The sequence below is a fragment of the Hypanus sabinus genome, chromosome 3, assembly GCF_030144855.1.
Source record: "Hypanus sabinus isolate sHypSab1 chromosome 3, sHypSab1.hap1, whole genome shotgun sequence".
Lineage (NCBI taxonomy): Eukaryota > Metazoa > Chordata > Chondrichthyes > Myliobatiformes > Dasyatidae > Hypanus > Hypanus sabinus.
Genome location: NC_082708.1, coordinates 168,825,397 through 168,846,332, shown reverse-complemented (window position 1 = coordinate 168,846,332; position 20,936 = coordinate 168,825,397). Strand labels below are relative to the sequence as shown.

Genomic DNA, 20,936 nt, shown 5'->3' with positions numbered 1-20,936 from the left:
TTTTGGTTTTTCAAAGCTTCCCAATCCTTTAACTTCCCACCAACTTTTGCTCTATCTGACTTTAATATCGCTTTAACTTCCCTTGTCAGTCATGGTTGTGTCATCCTGCCTTTAGAATGTTCCCTTCCAATCAACTTTGGCCAGCTCCTCTGTAATTATCTTTACTCCACTGCAATAAGATCACAAGACAAAGGAGCAGAAGTAGGCCATTCGGCCCATCGAGTCTGCTCCACCACTCCAGCATGAGCTATTCTCCCATCTAGTTCCAATTTCCGGCTTTTTCCCCATATCCCTTGATACTCTGACTTAACAGATACTGACTTCAGCTTCTCCTTCTCAAACTACAGGGTGAATTCTATCACTCTCTCTCAAGGGTTTCTTTACCTTAAGTTCCGTAATCAAATCTGGGTCATTCCATAACACCCAGTCCAGGATTGTTGATCCCCTGGTGGGTTTAACCACAAGCTGCTCTAAAAAGCCGTCTTGTAGGCATTCTGCAAATTCCCTCTCTCTGATTGCAGTACAAACCTGATTTTCCCAGTCGACCTGCATATTCAAATACCCCATGACTGTTGCAATATTGCCCTTTTGCCTTTCCTGCGGCCCGTTGTAATTTGTATCCCACACCCTTGCTACCATTTAGAGCCCTGTATATAACGGCCATCAGGGTCTTTTTACTCTTGCAGTTTCTTTACCAACAGGATTCTGCATTTTTCCCATCCTATGTCACCTCTTTCTAAGGATGTGATTTCAGTTTTTCACCAACAGAGCCACACCAGCCTCTCTGCCTACCTGCCCGTGTATCCTTGTATGTTAAGCTCCCAACTATGATCTTCTTTCAGCCACGACTCAGTAATGCCCTAAATATTACACCTCTCTATCTCTAAATGCTGCAAGATTGTCTGTCTTATTCCATATACGGCATACATTCCAGTATAATACCTTCAGTCCTGTATCCATCACTCTTTTTGATTTTGGCCCCCTGTAAAACTTTAACTCAGCCCACTGACTGCAATTTTGCCTTGTTGTCTGTCTAACCTCCTCACACTCTCACTACACACTACATCTAGTTGTATCCCAATCTCCTCATCCTTAGCCTTATCACTCTGGTTGCCATCTTCCTGCCAAATTAGCTGAAACCTTCTCCAGCAGCTCTAGCAAACCTGCCCACAAGGAAATTGGTCCCCCCAGGTTCAGTTGCAACCTATCCTTTTTGTACAAGTCATGCCTTCTCCAGAAGAGAACCCTGTGAAAAAGAAATCTACTCCCTGTATCAATTCTTCGGCCAAGCATTCATCTGCCAAATCATCCTATTCTTATCCTCACTGGTGGTGGCACAGACAGAGGTTATTACCCTGGAGGTCCTGCTTCTCAACTTTCTTTCTTTCTTTTTCAATCTTCTTATTATTATTAATATCAACAAAATAAAATTGATACATAGATAATGGGATTACAAACATACACATTACAACTGAACATGAAAGGATACATAAGCAGTAGTTACAGTATAACTGAGTATTCCCAAATCATGGACGATACAAGTAACAAGTAAACAACCTAGGTATATCATAATATATATTTAAAAAAAACAGAAAAAAGAAAAAGAAAAAAAATTATGCAAAAAAAACTAATCTAATAACTAATAAGGAAAAAAACAAAAAAAGAAAAAATGGGGAAAAAAAGGGCTGTTTATAATATCTCACAAAAATACAAAATCATCAGTGTCGTCAATTCCGATCCTCTCAACCTATATAAAATCGAAACTGGAAAAACAAATAGGCGTGGAACAGGGTCATATTACATCATATGAAAATATTGAATAAATGGTCCCCATATCTTTTAAAATTTTATAGAAGTATCAAATACAACACTTCTCATTTTTTCTAAATTTAGACATAACATAGTTTGAGAAAACCAATGAAATACAGTAGGAGGATTAATTTCTTTCCAATTCAACAAAATAAATCTAGCCATTAATGTAAGAAATGCAATCATTCGACAAGCAGAAGAGGATAAATGGAGTGAGTCCATCATTGGTAAACCAAAAATTGCAGTGATAGGATGAGGTTGTAAATCAATGTTCAGTACCGTAGAAATAATATCAAAAATGTCCTTCCAATATTTTTTCAAAAGCGGACACGACCAGAACATATGAGTTAAAGACGCTATCTCAGAATGACATCTGTCACAAATAGGATTTATATAGGAATAAAAATAAGCCAATTTATCTTTGGACGTATGAGCCCTGTGCACAACTTTAAACTGTATTAATGAATGTTTAGCACATATAGATGATGTATTAACTAATTGAAGAATTTTATCCCAATTCTCAATAGGGATAGTAAGGTTAAGTTCTCTTTCCCAATCATTTTTAGTCTTATAAAAGGGCTCTGAACGTATCTTCATAATTATATTGTAAAGTTTTGATATTAGCCCTTTCTGTAAAGGGATTAGTTCAAACAAATTCTCCAAAATACCTGAAGACGCAAAATTTGGAAAGGTAGGAAGTACAGTATTTAAGAAATTCCTAATCTGTAAATATCTTAAAAAATGAAATCTAGGCAAATTATATTTATTAGATAATTGCTCAAAAGACATAAAACAATTATCCAAAAATAAATCGGAAAATCATAGTAATCCTTTAGTCTTCCAAGCTGAATAAGCTTGGTCTATAATAGAAGGATAAAAAAAGCAATTGGATACAATAGGAATATTTAAAACGAACTGAGTCAATCCAAAAAATTTCCGAAATTGAAACCATATATGTAAAATATGTTTAACTTTCGGATTGTCAATTCGTTTCGGCAATTTAGAAAGAGCAAAGGGAAGAGAAGACCCTAAAATAGAACCCAATGCAAATCCTTGTACAGATTTAATTTCCAGGTTCACCCAATGAGGGCTAAAAGATATATCCCAATCCTTTAACCAACATATCAAATATCAGATATTAACTGCCCAATAATAAAATCTAAAATTAGGCAATGCCAGTCCACCTTCCTTCCTTGCCTTCTGTAAATATTTTTTTACCTAATCTAAGATTTTTATTATGCCATATATATGAGGAAATTTTTGAATCAACATTAGCAAAAAAAGATTTCGGAATAAAAATTGGTACTGCTTGAAATATGTATAAAAACTTGGGTAAAATAACCATCTTAATAGCATTAATCCGACCTATCAGAGATAAAGATACTGGTGACCATTTAGTAAACAAACATTTAATCTGACCGATTAGGGGTAAAAAATTAACCTTAAGTAAGTCCTTATAGTTTTGTGTGATTTTAATCCATAAGTAAATAAAAGAGTAATTAACTAATTTAAAAGGTAAATTTCCATAAATTGGGACCTGTCTATTTAAAGGAAACAATTCACTCTTATTAAGATTTAATTTATACCCGGAAAAATCACTAAATTGAGCCAACAATGATATAACTGCAGGAATGGATTTCTCAGGATCAGAAATAAATAATAATAAATCATCTGCATATAATGATAGCTTATGTATATCCGTCCCACGATTAATGCCAAAAATGTTCTGTGATTCTCTGATGGTAATTGCCAAGGGTTCTAAAGCAATATCAAATAATAATCGACTGAGAGGACAGCCTTGTCTAGTACCCCAAAATAAACGAAAAAAGGGAGATCTTTGATTGTTAGTAAGCACCGAGGTTACTGGAGTATGATATATCAGTTTAATCCAGGAAATAAATGTCTGTTCCTTCATAAATTCAATAAAATCCGGATCTTGTAGTAAAGTAGAATCAAATCGCCATTGTCTAGCACTAGAAGCTGTATCCGTAAATTTAATAGGAAGTTTTAATGGAGCATGGTCAGAGATGGCTATAATATCATAATTACAACCAATTACCGATGGAATAAAACAAGAGTCAATAAAAAAAAAATCAATTCTCGAGTAGGAATGATAAACATGTGAGAAAAATGAAAACTCTTTGTCCTTAGAATGCCGAAATCTCCAAATATCAAAAATTCCATTATCAGTCAAAAAAGTGTTAATATAAGTGGCCGACTTATTAGGTAAAGTCTAAGTAGATATAGATTTGTCCAACAAAGGATTTAAACAACAATTAAAGTCACCACCCATTATTAACTTATATTCATTTAGATTAGGTAGAGAAGTAAATAAGGACTTAAAAAAATTGGGATAATCCACATTTGGAGCACAAACATTAACCATAGCAACCTTTTTGTTAAAAAGTAAGCCCGTAATTAACAAAAATCTACCATTCGGATCCGAAAAGATATCGTGCTGGACAAATGCAATAGAGGAGTCAATAAAAATTAAAACTCCCTTTACATTAGCATTTGAATTCGAATGGTACTGTTGACCCCGCCAAAACCTAAAAAAGTGATAAATATCCTCTTTCCTCACATGAGTTTCTTGTACAAAAATAATATGTGCATTAAGTCTTTAGAATACTTTGAAAATCTTTTTCCATTTAATCGAATGGTTTAAACCATTAGTATTCCAAGAGACAAAATTAATGGTCTGAGCCATATTTTTGAAATCAACCCTTTGGTATATAAAGGGTTAACCAAATTATGAACTCATGCACCCGGAAGAGGAACAAAAATAAGAGGTGGACCTGGAAGTGACGACATCGCGGACATTTTAGTAGTTTAAAATCAGCCCAAATGAAGAAACAAAAAAAAACTAATGTAAAGAACATAAGATTTAGAAAAACACCCCCCACCCCCTACCAAGAGGAGAAAAGATCTCCCCAGCCAGGAAAAGGCTGGGAAAAAGGAGAGATGAAACTAAATCTACCCCCGTATCAGCAGAAAGCAACTCCGTATATAAAGGTTAAAAAAAGATCCACCCAAACTCTAAAGAAATAATAATCACTATACTAAAACCAAACTTCTTAATATAATTGGTAGTAAAAAAACCAAGAAGAATATAATCACTAGTAACTTATAAATCAGATTAAAACCCAAACAAACCAAAAAAAAATTTTAAACTGTGATAAGAAATGCATTATAGGAAGAAGATGAAAGAAAAAAAATGGCGAAATAAAAAAAAGGCCAAAAATATTTTAGAGAAGAAACCACCATCTTAGTAAAAAAAATTCACCTTCGAAGGATTAATAAAAATGATCAAAGCTAAAGTACAGTGATTGAAGTAAGTAAAATAAAAAGATTAGTACATCAAAAAAAACTTTAACTAGAGTATAAAATATAGAGTAAACCTACACCAACAGCCAGAAACAAAATCTGGTTTTGGAAACAAAAAACCATCTTGCAACGATCAAAATCACTCATTTACTAGAGATGAGAATCCATAGCAGTAGGGAAGTTCTCATTCAAAAAGCTTCTCGCTTCAGATGTAGGAAAGAAAACACGCTGAGATGCATTGGGAGGCAATATTCTGAGCTTCGCAGGGTATAAGAGCGCCGGTTTTATATTTTTCTCATAACATTCGGACATCAGAGGTTTAAAAAGAAGCCTTGCCTTCATTACTTCTGGACTAAAATCTTTCACTAATCGAAAATTGAATTCTTGAAATTTGACCATCCCTACACGCCGAGCCACACGAATAAGTTGCTCTTTAACATGCACATAATGAAATCGGACAATTACATCCGGTGGTTTAGCTGAAGCACTTGGTGATCGACGCATAATTCTGTGAGCACAATCAAGTAACAGAGGACTGTCCGGGAATACAGAAGTGAACGCATCCTTTAAAAGTTGAGCAAAGTACTTTGAGGGGTCCCCTTGTTCAATACCTTCCGGGAGGCCAAGTATGCGTAAGTCCTGTCTTCTGGACCGATTCTCGAAATCGACACTCTTGGCTTTAAGTATTTCCACCTGTTTCATCGTCGAAAGTAATTTCTGCTCCAGTTTTTCAATTATCAAGTCTAGCTTCCGAGCGTCCTCTTGCAAAGTTGCGATTAGAACTTGCTGCTGGTTAACTACTGAATCCGTCTTATCCATATAATCTTGAAAAGCCTTTATATCTTGTTTGAAAATTTGTCGATGTTCTTCAAATTTTTCATTTAAAACCTCCAATAACATTTCATAAGTCAATTCAGTGCGTTTAGGATCGGTCTTTTTCTTCTTCCCATTCCCATTAGGATCTTTCCCAGATTCTCAACCTTTAGATCTTTAGATCGACCTTTTGATGTAGGTAAAAGTAAGTTAAATAAGAGTGATCGTAGGTTCAAAAAAGTAAAGGTTATGGAGCGAATCTGAAACAATGCTCACTCATGAGCGTCTCCTGCTGACCTCGCTTCTCAACTTTCTACCCAACTCCCTATATTCTCTCTTGAACATCTCCTCCCTTTTCCAACAGCCTTTGCTGTTGGTACCATTGTGTGCCACAACTTCCGGCTGTTCACCCTCACCCATTAGAATGCTATGGACTTGATCCTTGACCCTGGCACCTGTGAGGCAACACCTACGTGTCTCTTTCACATCCACAGAATCTGCTGTGAGCTTCTCTAATTATGGAACCCCCTATCACTACTGCACTCCTCTTCTCCCCACACTGAGCCACTGAGACAGACCTAGTGCCAGAGATCAGGTTGCTGCAGCTTCCTCTAGTAAGTCATTCCCCCCCCCCACTTCCCCCATTTCTACCCCAACAGTATGCAAAGCAATATTCTTATTATTGAGGGGAACAGTCACAGGGGTAGTCTACATTGGCTGCCAATTCCCTTTCCCTATCCTCACCGTCACCCAGATACCTGCCTCTAGTGACTTAGGGGTGACTACTTTCCTGTAGCTCCTATCTATCACATCCTCATTTTCCCGTATGAGTTCATCTGGCCGCAGCTCCTGATCCTTAATGTAGTGCAAATGTAGTTATCAGGGAGCCTGGAGGTCTCCCAAAGTTCCCACATCTCACACAAGGAACTTAACACTAATTCTGGACCCACTCTCAGCAGGAAATGTACTGACAGGTGAAAAATAATTACTGGAAACCTACATGGGACCTCCAGTTGTGCTTGCCCTAACCTGTTCTTGCCTTAAGACTATTGAGCCTCTTGTTACTAATTCTCCCAACCTTAATCAGAATGGGGCTGCACACTGTGCTTCCATTAGGAATTGATAGTAATAAAGATCACTGATCATGCATGTTTTCCCTGGTGTTTGATGTGATATTTATCACTGTTTTGTTAGAATTGCAACTATTTTACCTCTCTGTCAATGACTGCCAGTGGTGTAGTGGCATCTGCATCTGACTTCGAGGCAAGTGGTCCCAGGTTCGAATCCGGCCGGCTACTTGTACGCCTTCTGTCCGTGCTGGGTTGAGCGTCGAGCGAGCAACTCAGTCTCGTTTAAAAAAAACAGGCAAAAATGCTAAAGAAATGGCAAAGTTGCCGCCACAAAGTGTGAAGAGGAACTGGAGAGATTTTTGTATTTTGTTTAATGCCATGTGTTTTTTTAAAAAAAGACACAGGATGACAATGAGCTGGCTGCTGAAGAGGAGGTCCCAATTGTTGACGCGCAAGCAGATGAAGGAGATGCCGATGCTACAGATGCTAAAAGGCGTGAAAAACAGGAAGAAGAGGTATAACATGCATTTCAAAGACTTTTTCAGAATCAGGTTTAATATCACTGGCTCGCATCATGAAATTTGTTGTTTTGTGGCAGCAGTACATTGCAAGACATAATAATAGAAAAGATAAGATATAATAAGGAATTTATATTAAATAAGTGGTTCAAAAAGTGAGCAAAAAAATAGTGAAGTAGCATACATGAGATCATTGCCCATTCAGGCACCTGACGGTGGAGGGGAAGAAACTGTTCCTAAAACACTGAGCATGGGTCTTCAGGGTCCTGTAACTGCTCCTCAATGGTACCATGAGGAGAGGGCATGTCATGGGTGACGTGGGTCCATAATGATGGATGCTGCCTTTTTAAGGCATTGGCTTTTGAAGATGTTCTCGATGCTGCAGGGGCTGGTGCCTGTGATGGAGTACACTGAGTTTGCAACTTTCTGCAAACTGTCTTCATCAAGCTGATGTCCTTGGCAACAGACAAGGTTTATTCACTGAAAGAGACACTCAGTTCCTAGGGATGTTTCTAATTATAGCCATTCAATGTAAAATGCTCTAAGAGTTGTAAGATCAAGGTCTATTTTTTTTTTGCTTCATTATTTGAGATATTGTAAATTTAGTCAGTAAAAAAGGGAACCATATGTAAAGTTTAGGAAGCTGAAATCTAACAAGCTGTTGAGAAATTTGAGGGAAGCTGGAAGGAACTTAATGAGAAGGGCTATGAAGAGTAGGATTAAGAAAAATCTCAAAACATTTTATAAATATATTAAAAACACAAGGGTAGCAAGGGAAAGGGTACTGGACCGCCCACTAAGGAGATAATATACGCCTGGAGCCAGAGGAAGTCGGTAGGTGAGGTACAAAGTAAGTACTTTGCATTGATATTTACCAATTAGAAAAACCTGGATGATGAGATTTGGGAGCGGTGTGTTGATATCTTTGGACGTTAATATTAAGGAAGTGGTTCTAGGTCTCTTGAAGATTATCCAGATGGATAAATCCCCAGGGCCTGATGGGATCTATCCTAGGTTACTGAAGGAGGCAAGGCAGGAGATTACTGCTGTCTTGGCCAAGTTCTTCGTATCCTTCTTAAGAAGCTCCCGGTAAAATGGACGATAGCCAAAGTTGTTGCTTTGGTTTAGAAAGGCAGGTGGGTTAATCCAGCATAGGTTGGTGAGTATTATATTTATGGTTTGGAAATTAATGGAAGAGATTTTTATGAGGATGGATGAGAGGCGTTGATCATGTGGATAGTCAGAGGCTTTTTCCCAGGGATGAAATGGCTATCACGAGAGGGCGCAGTTTTAAGGTGTTTGGACGTAGGTACAGAGGAGATGTCAGGGGTAAGTTTTTTACGCAGAGTGATAAGTGTGTGGAATGGGCTGCCGGCGACGGTGGTGGAGGCGGATACGACAGGGTCTTTTAAGAGACTTCTGGACAGGTACGTGGAGCTTAGAAAAGTAGAGGGCTATGGGTAATTTCTGAAGTAAGTACAACGTTCGGCACAGCACTGTGGGCTGAAGGGCCCGTATTGTGCTGTAAGTTTTCCATGTTTTTGAGTTTTATGGAAGAGTTTATTTGCAATCTGAAAAAATCTGAACTTATTGGTGAATGTTATTAGATGGTTTTGTACAGAGAAGGTCTTGTCACATGAAGTTGAGATAACTGATGATTCATAAGACTAGCACAGTGGATGATGTCTGTGTATTTGACAGAATCTGTCATGGTAGGCTGACGGAGAAGTTTAGGCTGCATGGTTTCCAAAGTGACTGGGTAGGCTGAATTCAGGTCATAGGTGACAGAAGATAGTGGTGGAGGGATGTTACTCTCACTGAAGGTCTGTGACATAGGGATCAAAGCAGGGACCATGTAGGTGGTAAATGGTAGAATCCTCAGGGGCATTGACCAACGGGGTGAACTGGGGTGAAAGTTCATAGTTTGCTGGAAGTGGCAACTTAAGTCAATAGGATAGTAAAGAAAGCATACGGCATACTTGCCTCCATTGTTTGGGGTATTGAGAATAAAACTAGAAAACCAAGGTACAGCTGTATAAAATGTCATTAGGTCACATTTGGAGTACTGTGTGCAATTTCAATCATCATATTGCAGAAAGAGTTTGGGAGCTTTGGCAAGTGTGCAGAAGAGGTTCATTGAGTTAGTGCCTGGATTGGAGAGCATGGGCTATAAGGAGAAGTTGGACAAACTTGGGTTTCTCTGGAGCTTTAGATGTTGAAGGGCAAACTAATAGAAATATAGTGAATTCCTGTTTATTGAGACACATCAGGACCAGAACATTTTGGCCCAATTAAGCAGCTGCCCCAATTAGTTGAAGCTTCATGGAAGCTTTTCGTTTTCATTAGTTGTTTTTTCATTCGGCTGTTTCTGGCATCTCCAAGCCTGAGTACTTGAAACCACAGTGCGCAAAACAGTTCTGAATTGTCTTACTGCTTATTTGTCACCAACGATCAGTGACAGAGATCACTGCTTTTTGAACAGAAACGCATGCAACTAAGGCTATTTAAAAACTGGTTGTTGTAAGCATGATGTGGTGTCTAATGGCCACACAACTGATGCTGATTGGAAACTTTGTCAACAGTCTCCTGTTCCAATCAAGCGGCATAGTGCTCCAAATAAACAATGCTACTTTTTCGGTCAGTTTTTGTTCTTTAAGAGTCGTCCCAAATGAGCAGCAGTCACTTTAATCGGTGGCCCAATTAACCGGAATCCATTGAGTATAAAATATGGTAGGTGCCTGGACCTTCCAGTGAAAATGGTGGAAACAGATACAATAGCAGTGTTTAAGAAGCATTTATACAGACACGTAACTAAGCAGGGAATGAAGGAATACAGACGTTGTGCAGGCAAATGAAATTAGTTTATATTGTCATCAGAGAGGACATGGTTGGTCCAAAGGCCTGTTCCTGCATTGTACAGTGTATTTATCTGTATTTTTGAGATACGGCACAGTAACAGACCCTTCTAGGCCCACAAGCTCATGACACCCAGTTACATCCAGTGACTAATTAACCTACTAACCCAGACGTTTTTGGAACGTGGGAGGAAACCAGAGCACCCAGAACATATAAATTCCTTGCAGACAGCGGAGGAATTGAATCTGGGCTGCTGGTGCTGAAATAGCGTTATGTTAATTCTAAGTCCTTTTTGCAATTTGATGGAGTGTAGCTTAGCAAATGCTGACCTCGGTAAGTGCGGTACTGGTGGTAACATATGGCCTGAATCCGCTGTAGGCCGGGGGTAAGACAATGAAATCAACGACTGGAGTGTGGTCCTGAGGACTTCAGTGCCCACAGGTCACATCAGTGAAGAGCATCCTCAATATTCCACCTTAGCAAGAAATGAGGTATTGTAGCGGTGTGCTACAAGCAGCGCTAAAATTACGACACGGAGTCGGTAACTGCAGTCGAAGGAAAAACTTTATTCGAAAACTTCAGCCTCACTTTTAAGCCTCTGTCAACCGGCCCCCCATGGCGAAGAGGCTCCAAAGCTCTGTGCTCGCAAACCCCCGTAGGCTATCTAATTGTGAGTCGGTTCGCATACGCTAGGAAATGAGCCGCCACATAACCCCCCCCCAGAACCGGCGATACACCCCCCAATGTCCACAGCCTGGGCCAGAACCTGCTTGGGAGGTCGGCCTCTGCGCCGAGGCGCCGGAAACTCGGCCGGTTGCGCCAGGTCCACATGGGCCGGCTTGAGGCGGTCCACCGTGAAAACCTCCTCCTTCCCCCCAACGTCCAGCACGAACGTGGACCCGTTGTTCCGGAGCACCGTAAACGGCCCCTCGTATGGCCGCTGCAGCGGCGGCCGATGCCCGCCCCTTCGTACAAACACAAACTTACAGTTCCGTAGGTCTTTGGGTACGCAGGTCGGGTGCCGCCCATGCTGTGAAGTGGGTATGGGGGCCAGGTTACCGAGCTTCTCGCGAAGTCTGCCCAGGACTGCTGCGGGAGCTTCCGCTTGCCCCCTTGGGGCTGGTAGGAACTCCCCGGGGACGGCCAGGGGCGCGCCGTATACCAACTCGGCTGACGAGGCGTGCAGGTCGTCCTTGGGCGCTGTGCGAATGCCGAGTAGGACCCAGGGAAGCTCGTCCGCCCAGTTGGCTCCTCGCAGGCGGGCCATGAGGGCCGACTTCAGGTGACGGTGGAAACGCTCCACTAGCCCGTTCGACTGTGGGTGGTAGGCAGTGGTGTGGTGCAGCTGAGTCCCCAAAAGGCTGGCCATAGCTGACCACAGGCTGGAGGTGAACTGGGCGCCTCTGTCGGAGGTAATGTGGGCTGGTACACCAAAGCGGGATATCCAGGTGGCGAGCAGGGCTCGGGCGCAAGATTCGGAGGTGGTGTCGGTGAGCGGGACCGCCTCTGGCCATCTTGTGAACCGGTCCACGATAGTCAGGAGGTAACGCGCTCCGCGCGACACTGGCAGGGGGCCCACGATATCCACATGAATGTGGTCGAAACGCCGGTGGGCGGGATGGAACTGCTGCGGTGGGGCTTTGGTGTGCCGCTGCACCTTGGCCGTCTGGCAGTGCATGCACGTTCTGGCCCATTCACTGACCTGTTTGCGGAGTCCGTGCCAAACGAACCTGCTGGAAACCATCCGGACAGTTGTCCGGATGGAGGGATGCGCCAAGTTATGAATGGAGTCGAAAACACGTCGCCGCCAGGCTGCGGGGATGACCGGACGGGGCCGGTCGGTGGCGACGTCACAGAGTAGGGTCCTCTCACCTGGGCCCACGGGGAAGTCCTGGAGCTGCAAACCAGAGACTGCAGTCCTGTAACTCGGAATCTCCTCATCTACCTGCTGTGCCTCTGCCAGTGCCTCAAAGTCTACCCCTTGGGAAAGGGCATGAACGGTAGGGCGAGAGAGCGCATCCGCCACGACATTGTCCTTACCCGAGACGTGCCGGACATCCGTCGTGTATTCAGAGATGTAGGACAGGTGGCGTTGCTGGCGGGATGACCAGGGGTCGGATGCTTTCGTAAACGCAAAGGTAAGCGGTTTGTGGTCCGTGAACGCGGTGAAGGGCCGGCCTTCTAGGAAGTACCTGAAATGCCGGATTGCCAGGTAGAGCGCCAACAGTTCCCGGTCGAAAGCACTGTACTTGAGCTCGGGTGGCCGCAGGTGTTTGCTGAAAAACGCCAGGGGTTGCCAGCGACCTGCGATGAGTTGCTCCAGCACCCCACCGACTGCCGTGTTTGATGCGTCCACTGTGAGGGCGGTAGGGGTGTCCATTCTGCCAAGCTTCCTTCGTTTGAACGAAAGCGGCGGCGGACTCCTCGTCCCAGGTAATGTTCTTGCTCGGACCCGACATCAGGGCGAACAGGGGGCGCATGATCCGGGCAGCTGAAGGGAGGAAGCGGCGGTAGAAATTGACCATACCTACGAATTCCTGAAGGCCTTTGATCGTGGTGGGTCGGGGGAAGTGGCGGACCGCATCTACCTTAGCGGGCAGAGGGGTTGCCCCGTCTTTAGTAATCCTGTGGCCCAGGAAGTCAATGGTATCAAGTCCGAACTGGCATTTGGCAGGGTTGATTGTAAGACCGTACTCACTCAGTCGGGCGCAGAGTTGACGGAGGTGGGACAGATGCTCCTGACGACTGCCGCTGGCTATGAGGATGTCATCCAAATAGATGAACGCGAAGTCCAGGTCCCGTCCCACCGCGTCCATTAACCGCTGGAACGTCTGTGCGGCATTCTTCAGGCCAAACGGCATGCGGAGGAACTCGAAGAGGCCAAACGGGGTGATGAGAGCCGTTTTGGGGACGTCGTCAGGATGCATCGGGATTTGATGGTACCCTCGGACAAGGTCGACCTTGGAGAAGATCCGGGCGCCGTGCAGGTTTGCCGCAAAGTCCTGAATGTGCGGCACAGGGTAGCGGTCCGGTGTGGTAGCCTCGTTCAGCCTGCGGTAGTCGCCGCACGGTCTCCAGCCCCCCGTCGCTTTGGGCACCATGTGCAGGGGGGAAGCCCAGGGGCTGTCGGACCGCCGGATGATCCCCAATTCCTCCATTCTCTGGAACTCCTCCTTCGCCAGTCGGAGCTTGTCCGGGGGAAGCCGCCGAGCACGGGCATGGAGGGGTGGTCCCTGTGTCGGGATGTGGTGCTGTACGCCGTGCCTGGGCATGGCTGCTGTGAACTGCGGTGCCAGAACCGATGGGAACTCCGCCAGGACCCTGGTGAAGCCGTTGTCGGACAGCGTGATGGAGCCGAGGTGAGGGGCTGGCAACTGGGCCGCGCCCAGGGAGAACGTCTGAAAGGTCTCGGCGTGTACCAGTCTCTTCCTGGGCAGGTCAACCAGCAGGCTGTGTGCTCGCAAAAAATCCGCACCCAGAAGCGGTTGGGCTACGGCGGCCAGTGTGAAGTCCCACGTGAACTGGCTGGGGCCGAACTGTAGCTGCACCTGACGGGTGCCATAGGTCCTTACTGTGCTGCCGTTCACGGCCCTCAGGGGGGGACCCGGTGCCCTGCTGCGGGTGTCGTAACCCGTCGGAGGTAAAACGCTGACCTCAGCCCCAGTATCGACCAAAAAGCGGCGTCCCGACCTGCTATCCCACACATACAGGAGGCTATCCCGATGGCCAGCCGCCGTAGCCATCAGCGGCGGCTGGCCCTGGCGTTTCCCGGGAACTTGCAGGGCGGGCGGCAACGGCGGGCTTCTGCGCCCCACCGCTGGTGGTAGAAGCACCAGTGGTCATTGGGCCGGGGGTTAGTGGGCTCTGCGGCCGGGCCTGGACTGGTTTGCTGCCGGGAGCGTGGCTGGGAGATCTGTGCGATGGACGCCCCGCTCACCTTTTTGGCGTTCCACAGCAAGTCCGGGGGTCACTGAAATCCGCGTCGGACAGCAGCAGGCGTATGTCCTCGGGCAGCTGCTCCAGGAATGCCTGCTCAAACATGAGGCCTGTGTGTCCCTCGGCCAGAGACAACATCTCATTCATTAAAGCCGATGGAGGTCTGTCTCCCAAGCCATCCAGGTGCAGTAAACGGGCAGCCCGCTCGCGCCGTGAGAGTCCGAAAGTCCTGAGGAGCAGGGCTTTGAATTCCGTGTACTTGCCGTCTGCCGGGGGCGACTGTACGAACTCCGCGACCTGGGCAGCTGTGTCCTGGTCGAGGGAGCCCACCACGTAGTAGTAGCGGGTGTCTTCTGAGGTGATCCGGCGAACGTGGAATTGGGCTTCGGCTTGCTGGAACCATAGGTCCGGGCGCTGTGTCCAGAAACCTGGCAGTTTCAACGAAACCGCATGAACAGAGGCGGCGTCGGTCATTTCTGGTCCAAAAATCGTTTGGACCGTCGGGGTCACCAATTGTAGCGGTGTGCTACAAGCAGCGCTAAAATTACGACACGGAGTCGGTAACTGCAGTCGAAGGAAAAACTTTATTCGAAAACTTCAGCCTCACTTTTAAGCCTCTGTCAACCGGCCCCCCATGGCGAAGAGGCTCCAAAGCTCTGTGCTCGCAAACCCCCGTAGGCTATCTAATTGTGAGTCGGTTCGCATACGCTAGGAAATGAGCCGCCACAGTATTGGTTAGGATGCGTACATCTGTTGAATTGATGTGGTGGGCAAAAGGTCCTGTTTCCTGTGTTGTGCGCCTGACTCCAAATAAAAATGTGCATCACATTCATACCTTGTACTCTGCTTGGCTCTTGATTAATCTTGGTAAGTGTTGGGATGTATTTCAGTTCATTTTTGGGGAGTTTATTTGTTGCAGCACTTAAAGTAAGTAAATGATTGGTGGGTTTATTCTTATTTGAGGTTTTGTAATTACATAATTTCTCAATGTCCAAAGATTCTTGAATCACAATATATATTATCATCTTTAGTGGAGTTGTTTGAATATTTCTTGTAAGGCCCCAATCTACTAGTGGTGGGGATTGGGTTGAATGTTCTCTTTGATATTCAGTATGAGCAGTGGAAAGGACAAAAGTTCACAAGTTCATCTCCACTTTACTTCGTATAATGCTGGAGCGAGGGGTAGATCTCAAGTCAGAGCAGAGGTGGGTGACTATTTATTTAGGTATTTATTGAGATACAACGTGGAATATGCACTTCTGCCCCTTGGAGCTGTGCCCCCAAGCAATCCTCCGTTGTAATCTTAGCCTACAATGCCAAATTAACCTAACAACTGGTACGTCTTTGCACGGTGGGAGGAAACCAGAGCATCCGGAGGAAACCCACGCAGTCATGGGGAAAACGTACAAACTTGTTACAGGCAGCGGTGGGAATTGAACCCAGGTCGCCTGTACTGCAAAGCGTTGTACTAACCACTATGCTACTGTGCCGCCCCGTTATTCGTGAATTGCACCTTTTTGAGCATACCGCAGAATGCATTTGCCTCTGACCTATGGGGGGGGGGGGGGGGAGGTGAGCTTATAACATAATTATTTTACTCATCTTTTAGGTGGATTATGATAGTGAGGGAGAGGAGGCCAGAGACGATGCAGAAGAACTAGAGGAGAAGGAAGAAGAAGTCCTCTCAAAAGACGACCAACAGGAACTTACCAACCAAGACTCTTCTGAATATTCTGATTTTACGAAGAATAGTAGAAGGGAGACCACAGTGGACATGGGCGATGCAAGAGTAAATGCGGTGTTAAATTTACATCCTGCTATTGAAGGTTATAAATATGATGCAAATGACAGTCTGTGGTGTGAGGTAAGACAAGAATAATGTTACATGAAACTGTTTGTTAAAACCACTGAGGTTTATTTTTGTTTTGCTGAACTGAGTTGCTCTAAAGATCCACTATTCTGAAAGTTCATCGTCAGTCAGTGTAGCATGTCTACAGGAGGCTGGAGAGGTTTACTGAGGTCTGCCAGGTAATTCACCAATGACAGCAAAATATTGTTCTACTTGCCTCATTAAAATCATCAGCAGTTACAGCATTTTATGTGAAGGGCAGCTCTACTCAGAATTTGTGGATCAATTAATTTTCAATTATTTTTCCTTATTGATGCGATCTTTCAATGTCTCTCAGCAAATCAGAGAACTGCTAATCTCAGATGCTCCTTTATAAATTCCAAGTGTTCCTCAATGGTTGTTTAACAAGTCAGAATGAAGGCAAGCCAATTCCACGTGGACTTGAAGACCTGAATTATAGGAAAAGTTTGAATAGGTTATGGTTTTATTCCCTGGAGCGTGGGAGAAAGAAGGGAGGTTTTATAGAGGTATATATGGGTATCAGTAGGGTAAACATGGGCAGGCTTTTTTCAGAGTCCTCAAGGTACATTTATTATCAAAGTACATATGCAATATACAACTCTGAGATTCATCTTCTCTGGATAGCCACAAAATAAAGAAAACCATGGAAGCTGTACAAAGAAAAACATCAAACACACCCCCCCCACGCCCAAAAAATATTGTGAACATGGCAACAAGAACATAAACCTCTCCCCCACGTGCAAAAACAAATTGTGCAACTGGCAACAAGAAAGATTGGGTGAAACACACAACATAAAAACATAAAACTGTAAGAGTCCAATTGAACTACATTCCAATCCATAAATCACAGACCCAGAACTTCGGTACCATCCTCCGACAGCATCAACAGAGAGAGAGAGAGAGAGACAGGGAGACCACTCAAAAGCAGTGACCCTTCCTCAGGAGCAGTCAGCAAGAGACTGTCACCCCTTCCGGCAGTGGCGAGCGAGAGATTGGAAGCTTCTAGGCCTTGAGACCATTCACCTCCTAAAATCTTGGAGACAACAAAAGTGTCAGATCACTCAGTTTATCTTCAAACTATAGATAACAGGCTGTAACAGTACCATAAACACATTTAAAACAAAGAAGATGTAAAAAAAAGTGGAAGAAACAGTTTTGTGGATTATCTGAAAGATGTTGCTTGAGGTTGTGTTGTTCTCTGGCGCCATTTGGGTGAGACTACAACAAGAGATCATAGGTTAAGGGTGAAAGGTAAAATATTTAAGGGAAACATGAAGGGGAACATCATTCAGTGGGTGGTACGAGTGTGGATCAGGCTGCCAGCAGAAATGATGGATGCAGCTTTGATTTTAACATTTTAAGAGAAATTTTGGGAGTACATGGTTGGGAGGGGTATGGAGAGCTAGAAACCAGGTGCAGATTGATGGGAATAGGCAGAACAACAGTTTGTCATGAACTACATAGGTCGAAGGATAGGTTTCTGTGCTGCAGTGTTCTATGTCTCTTTGACTCAACACAGCAAGCATTCCAGCAGAATCATCCGTTTAGAATACTTGTCCCATCTGGAATTGATTATTGATCACCTGGTATGGAATCATACCTATTAGGATTTAAGTCTTAAAATTTGCTTGAGGACATATAGGCCAATGGGAGTTCGGGGAGCTGGGTTAAGCACAATAGGCAGCGATTTAAACAGAGAGAGGAGAAATGGGCTAAAAATTCTATATCTGAATGCATGGTGTCAGAAATAAGGCGGATGAGTTTGAAGCTCAGGTGCGAATGGGTAACTATGATGTTGTTGGGATAACGGAGACATGGCTGCAGGGAGATCAGACCTGGGAAATGAATGTACAAGGGTATACGTGCTATCGTACGGACAGAAATTTGGGCAGAAGGGGTGGGGTGGCCCTGTTGGTGAGGAATGAGATTCAGTCCTTTGCAAGGGGGGACATAGGATCAGGAGAAGTAGAGTCTGTGTGGATAGAACTGAGGAACAGTAAGGGCAAAAAGACCCTAATGGGTGTTGTCTACAGGCCACCAAACAGTAGCATGGATATTGGGTGCAAGTTGAATAGGGAGTTAACATTGGCATGTGGCAAAGGTAATGTCGCAGTAGTTATGGGGGATTTCAACATGCAGGTGAACTGGGAGAATCAGGTTGGTGCTGGACCCCAGGACAGAGAGTTTGTAGAGTGCCTACAGGATGCATTCGTGTAACAGCTTGTACGAGAGCCGACCAGGGACAAGGCTATTCTGGATTTAGTCTTGTGTAATTAACAGGATTTGAAGCGATCTTGAAGTAAAGGAGCCATTAAGAGGTAGTGACCATAATATAATAAGTTTTTATCTGCAATTTGAGAAGGATAAGGGCAGATTGGAGGTGTCATTGTTGCAGTTGAACAAAGGAGACTATGGAGCCATGAGGGAGGAGCTGGCCAAAGTTAAATGGACGGATATCCTAGCAGAAAAGACAGTGGAACTGCAATGACAGGTATTCTTGGGAATAATGCACAAGGAGCAAAATCAGTTCATCCCCCGGAGAAGGAGAAGGAAGGATTCAAAGGGGGGAAAGGGGCCACAGTGGTTGACAAAGGAAGTCAGAGATTGCATAGCATTTAAAAAAAAAGGAAATATGACAGAGCTAAGGTGAGTGGGAGGACAGATGATTGGGAAATTTTTAAGGAACAACAGAACTTAACTAAAAAGGCAATACAGGGAGAAAGAAAATGAGGTATGGACGCAAGCTAGCCAGGAATATAAAGGAAGATAGCAAAAGCTTTTTTAGGTATGTGAAGAGAAAGAAGATAGTTAAGAACAATGTTGGGCCCTTGAAGAATGAATTGGGTGAAATTGTTATGGGAAACAGAGAAATGGCAGAAGAATTTACTAAGTACTTTAGATCTGTCTTCACCAGGGAAGACACAAGCAATCTCCCAGATGTATGGATGGGCCAAGGACATTGGGTAACAGAGGAATTGAAACAGATTGACATTAGGAAGGAAACGGTGATGAGTAGACCAATGGGACTGAAGGCTGACAAATCCCCAGGTCCAGATGGTCTGCATCCTAGAGTACTAAAGGAGGTGGCCCCAGAAATTGCGGATGCATTGGTAATCATTTTCCAATGTTCCTTAGATTCAGGATCAGTTCCTGAGGATTGGAGAATGGCTAATGTTATCCCACTTTTTAAGAAAGGAGGGGAGGGAGAAAACAGAGAACTATCAGCCTGTCAGCCTAATATCAGTAGTGGGGAAGATGCTAGAGTCCATTATTAAAGATGGAATAGTGGCATATCTAGCTAGCAGTGATAGGATTGGGCTGAGCCAGCATGGATTTACCAAGGGCAAATCATGCTTGACTAATCTATTGGAGTTTTTTGAGGATGTAACCAGGAAGTTAGACAAGGGAGATCCAGTGGATGTAGTGTACCTCGATTTTCAGAAGGCATTTGATAAGGTCCCACGTAGGAGATTGGTGGGTAAAATCAGAGCTCATGGCATTGGGGGGAAGATATTGACATGGATAGAAAACTGGTTGGCAGATAGAAAGCAAAGGGTAGCGGTGAATGTGTGTTTCTTGGAATGGCAGGTGGTGACTAGTGGGGTGCCACAGGGCTCGGTATTGGGACCACAGCTGTTTACCATTTACATCAACGATTTAGATGAAGGCATTGAGAATAACATCGGCAAGTTTGCTGATGATACTAAGCTGGGTGGCAGTGTGACATGTGATGAGGATGTTAGGAGAATTCAGGGTGACTTGGATAGACTGGGTGCGTGGGCAGATACTTGGCAGATGATGTTTAATGTGAATAAGTGTGAGGTTATCCACTTTGGGAGTAAGAACAGGAAGGCAGATTATTATCTGAATGGGGTAGAGTTAGGTAAGGGAGAAATACAAAGAGATCTAGGAGTCTTTGTTCATCAGTCACTGAAGGTGAATGAGCAAGTGCAGCAGCCAGTAAAGAAGGCTAATGGAATGTTGGCTTTTATTACAAAGGGAATTGAGTACAAGAGCAAGGAAATCCTTTTGCATTTGTACAGGGCCCTGGTGAGACCACACCTGGAGTACTGTGTACAGTTTTGGTCTCCAGGGTTAAGGAAGGACATCCTGGCTGTAGAGGAAGTGCAGCATAGATTCATGAGGTTAATTCCTGGGATGTCTGGACTGTCTTCCGCAGAGAGATTAGAGAGACTGGGCTTGTACACACTGGAATTAAGGAGATTGAGAGGGGATCTGATTGCAACATATGATTATTAAGGGATTGGACAAGATAGAGGCAGGAAATATGTTCCAGATGCTGGGAGAGTCCAGTAATCAGAGGGCATGGTTGAAGAATAAGGGGTAGGTCATTTGGGACAGAGTTAAGGAAAAACTTCTTCTCCCATAGAGTTGTGGGGGTGTGGATTGCACTGCCTCAGAAGGCAGTGGAGGCCAATTCTCTGGATGCTTTCAAGAAGGAGCTGGATAGATATCTTATGGATAGGGCAGGGGTCAGCAACCTTTACCACTGAAAGAGCCACTTGGACCCGTTTCCCACAGAAAAGAAAACACTGGGAGCCGCAAAACCCGTTTGACATTTAAAATGAAATAACACTGCATACAACGTTTTTTTTGCCTTTATGCTATGTATAAACAAACTATAATGTGTTGCATTTATGAAATTGATGAACTCCTGCAGAGAGAACGAAATTACATTTCTGCATGCAACAAAAACATTTTGAACTCCGAAAAAAAGAC

General features: G+C 44.1%; 1 protein-coding gene across 3 annotated transcripts in view; it reads left to right on the top strand.

The window, feature by feature from the left end:
* polr1a (RNA polymerase I subunit A) overlaps nucleotides 1-20,936 on the top strand; it is a 231,470-nt gene that overhangs the window by 139,184 nt on the left and 71,350 nt on the right. For 2 of the 3 annotated variants that reach the window (XM_059965628.1, XM_059965627.1), the window contains exons 29-30: nucleotides 7,415-7,531; nucleotides 15,936-16,220. In XM_059965628.1, the coding sequence (XP_059821611.1) occupies nucleotides 7,415-7,531; nucleotides 15,936-16,205 (387 nt within the window). In that variant the 3' untranslated portion in view covers nucleotides 16,206-16,220. Of the gene's footprint in view, nucleotides 1-7,414; nucleotides 7,532-8,923; nucleotides 8,938-15,935; nucleotides 16,221-20,936 lie in introns of those variants that run through there. The other variant, XM_059965629.1, reaches the window with a different exon arrangement.